Source organism: Trachymyrmex cornetzi, unplaced genomic scaffold, assembly GCF_001594075.2.
Source record: "Trachymyrmex cornetzi isolate Tcor2-1 unplaced genomic scaffold, Tcor1.1 scaffold715, whole genome shotgun sequence".
Taxonomy (NCBI): domain Eukaryota; kingdom Metazoa; phylum Arthropoda; class Insecta; order Hymenoptera; family Formicidae; genus Trachymyrmex; species Trachymyrmex cornetzi.
In genome coordinates this window covers 259,860-263,745 of record NW_017300043.1, presented here as the reverse complement: position 1 = coordinate 263,745, position 3,886 = coordinate 259,860, and the positions used below count along the sequence as shown (strand labels likewise).

General features: G+C 34.6%; 1 protein-coding gene across 1 annotated transcript in view; it reads left to right on the top strand.

Annotated features, from left to right (window-relative positions):
- Positions 1–1,845: 1,845 nt before the first annotated feature.
- LOC108767663 (beta-1-syntrophin) overlaps positions 1,846–3,886 on the top strand; it is a 106,868-nt gene continuing 104,827 nt past the window's right edge. Inside the window, exon 1 of the mRNA XM_018517640.1 lies at positions 1,846–1,910. Within this exon, the coding sequence (XP_018373142.1) occupies positions 1,898–1,910 (13 nt within the window). The 5' untranslated portion in view covers positions 1,846–1,897. The remainder of the gene's footprint in view (positions 1,911–3,886) is intronic.

Sequence of the window (3,886 nt, the reverse complement as noted above, 5' to 3'; positions counted from 1 at the left end):
TTAATGTGAGTCGTCACTGCTCCTACTCAATAATATCATTATTTTTTATTAAAACAATGGTTATGTTTGACACTATACAGTATCAATTTAACATTATATAATGTCAAACTTAATTATCATTTTAGTTAAAAATAACAATATATTTAGTAGGAGCAGTGGCGACTCACGTTAGGTTAAATTTGACACTATAGATTTAACAGTGCAATTTTTGAATGCATGTGGATATACTGTGATGTGTTACGTACTTTTTTGTTTCAATATTTTTATTTTTGTTTAATCATCGCAATTTACTTATTATCAAACTGTAAGATTTTTTTGTTATTTTCTGGTTGGGAATGCAAAATTTCTAACCTATTACTTCCTCATATTTCAAAGCCATTATATTAATTATCAGTTACTAAGAACCAAAGAAAATAATAAATAATCCAAACTTGCTTTAATAGGGGAAAGTGGGAGAATTGTGCGCACCTAAGGGATATTTGTTTTTCTGGGATGGTTTTCTAAGTTCAAAGCGATATAAATAGGGAAATAGAAACTATAAACATTCTCCTACCATTACGTATTCTTATATTGAACAGATTTTCATTCAATAAGGTTGTATTTGGCAAAAAGGAAAAAACGGAAAAGCGAAAAAATTTGTCACGCGTCGGGTAATTGTGCGCATGGGTTAGGGAATTGTGCGCAAAGCAAAAGTTGTAGGAAGTGAATGAATTATGTTTTGAATTATGTTATGAATTATGTTTTGCATTCTGACAAGAGAGATTCAACTGAGTATTTACCTATAATCCGCACAAGATCGAAACTGTCCTTTAGTGAGTCTCGTAAAATCAATCCAAAGTGGGGTTATGAACCTATGTTGATATGTGATAACTTTTTATAAAAGTAAACAAGTAGTGACGTCATAATCTGAGTATAAAATACTCAGCTCACTTCAAATTCAGTTTCACTTGTGTATACTGGAAAATAGCTATATAGTCTATTGAAGATGGGTAATTGTGCGCATTTTAAACCGCCTGCGCACAGTTACCCGCCACGATCTGACTCTATATGAAATATGATTACTTCAATACTAGTTAACCAAACTTAATAAATAACGGGTCGAAAGGCGCACATAATAACTATAGGCGCACATACTTTAATAACGTATGCAACTTTAAACCAACAAATTAAAAAACGGACTTACCACCTTATTTTCTGAACGCTGAAATAACAAGAAAATGTATATTTTCACTTTTTTATCTTTCACTGTTTATTAATGTACTTACGTCATATCTTTTGTGATTATAACTTAAGAGGACGACCTCCTGCGTAAAAATTTCATCACGGCGATGTCTCCATCTATCGGCAAAGTACCAAACCAGGATGCGCACAATTACCCGCTGCGCACAATTTGCCCACTTTCCCCTACATATTAATAAATATCAAAATAGAATAGAAAGAGATAAAGAAATTTGGATTGTAAAACTCTGTGTGAAACTTCTTGGGACAAATCTTAGATAATTTTTGTTCACATTGTAAACGCAATACAAATGTTTGAATTGGCCATTATGCTTCTTTGATAGGCAATGACGTACAAAGATCGAATTACGATCTTGGGATCGAGCCATGATCGATTTACCGAGTATAGGCGCGATAGCTGTCTTCCGGTTTATCAGTCTCCTATCTGACCACAACAAGGATGACGCTGTAGCATCCTTCCTGGATGCAGGGGTCAGCACCAGCTTTCGGGACGAGATGGGCTATTGATATGCGGTACGCGTGGCTGCCATCGAAACGCTTTTTCCAGACGCAGGAAACGAGAGAGCGCGATTCAACGGGTGCGATTATGGTCGATTGATTCGCAACGCTGCACTGGCTAACCCAGCGATTCGATGGCGAATGTGAGCAGAATGTGCCGATGGATCCACGCGGTAATAGGTCCTTTTGGATCTATGATTATTTTTTAATAGCTGTAGCTTAAATTTCGATCTTTTATAGCGTAAAATTTGCATATTCAATCAGCAAAAAATCACACACCAGCAAAAGAAGATTTTATTAAGTGCATAAATAAAGAGCCTAATTATTTTCTAATTAATACATATAATAAAGCATTCTGCAAATAAGGGTACAATCGAAAATACAATTATTACATTTTTCTGCATGAAGAAAATACATAAACGTATAGTATATGAGTACAGCGAGTAATAGCAGTTTATACAAATACAGTAAGTTCCACATTATTTAAATATGATATTCAATATGATATTAAACTCCAAAATTAAAGAATTTGTTAAATTAATTATGTTTACAGACTTAATGAATATGTGTATTTATATTAATAATCTGTATAATATATTGTATGTGATTCTTTTACCATTTTTTAAATTAATACTTTATTTATAATGTAACCGGACCCAATTTGGATACCCCAAGATTTGAGAATTTTTAAAATTTTTTGCTGAGGTCAAAATTGAAAATCAATGGTCACATTCGAAAGAGGGAACATTTTTGAACGTTTAAAAAAAATATGAGTCATATTCATATATTCATATAGATGCAGTAACGATTTAAATAAAAAGTATAATTTGGACCACTCTAGCAAAATTTGTACTCAATGTGAACTACGTATATAACTTTTCTTTTTCATATGAAAATATTAAAAATGTGGGACGTAAAGTGATCCGAAGTTTTTTTTTTGTGTTATTGTTGAATGCGAATAATATGAAGTCTTTTAAAATATAATAAATTTAACTCACACCACTTTTTAATAATATTAAAAAGCCGCTCTTATTTCCTAAACAGGTTATTTTTTGCTAATGTCAATTGGTTATATTATTATTCGTCACTTGCTTCACTTGCGTCACTTGCGTCACTTACGTGCACTTGCGTGCACTTACCGTGGTGCATGCTGGGACTACTCGGACATAACGAGAGATAGTTCACATTGGGTTCACCATACGACGAGTTCCTCTTCTTTAATTATAAACAAAACGTGATAAAAATATTAACTAAATATAGTGTTGTAAAGTATCATATATATAGAGCTACAATAACATGAACTACGAAAATTAATAATCACGTTCTGATAATTATAACAAGCAATTACTTACCTACGAAATATTATAACACGACCAAGTCGTATCACTTTTTTCTGTTTTTGTACAAACAGAATGAATAATATGACTTATGAATCGAGTTGTACGGATTGTCTGCACGATTTATTACTGTCATCTGTAGAATTAATCGTATAATTATATGCAAACAGCGAGTGGTCCACATTGGGAAACTGTCCGAATTGGGTCCGGTATTACCTTAGTTTACATTCTTAACTTAATACTTCATTATTTATTTCATTATTATCACATTTGTAAATTTATATTTCATTTAACAACTGTGTATGTAACTTGCCATTTGATGGCTTAGAAATCATAAATGTCCAAGTCTATTCTACTAGGTCTAAATGCAACCAGACGAGTCTGTAGCAGCTGCTACAATACCGTTAAACAAACCTACGTGAAAGCTCAATCAAAGCTTACCGATCTCCTCGTCACATCATTCCACGACACTATGCTTGTCGACTCGCAAGCGGTACAATGCTATTCAATCCCGTCGTGAATTCTGTTTTGTCAAAGGCCGCTTCGCGATTAACAGCTCGCCGGCGAATGAAAATTAGCGGCCTTTGCTCAAATTAACGACGACAGGCAAGACTTGATTAATTCCGACGCTACTTCCTCGCGCGATGAATGCGTGGCGGATTAAGAGCTGCAAGCCTGCGAGGACACAATTTCGACGCAGTTATGGCGTGAGATTTGAAGCGGTCGAAGGCCAAAGAGAGAGGAAAGGAGAGGAGAAGAGACGAGAGGAGAGGAGAGGAGAGAAAGGGGAGAAAGGGGGGGGGGGGGGGGGG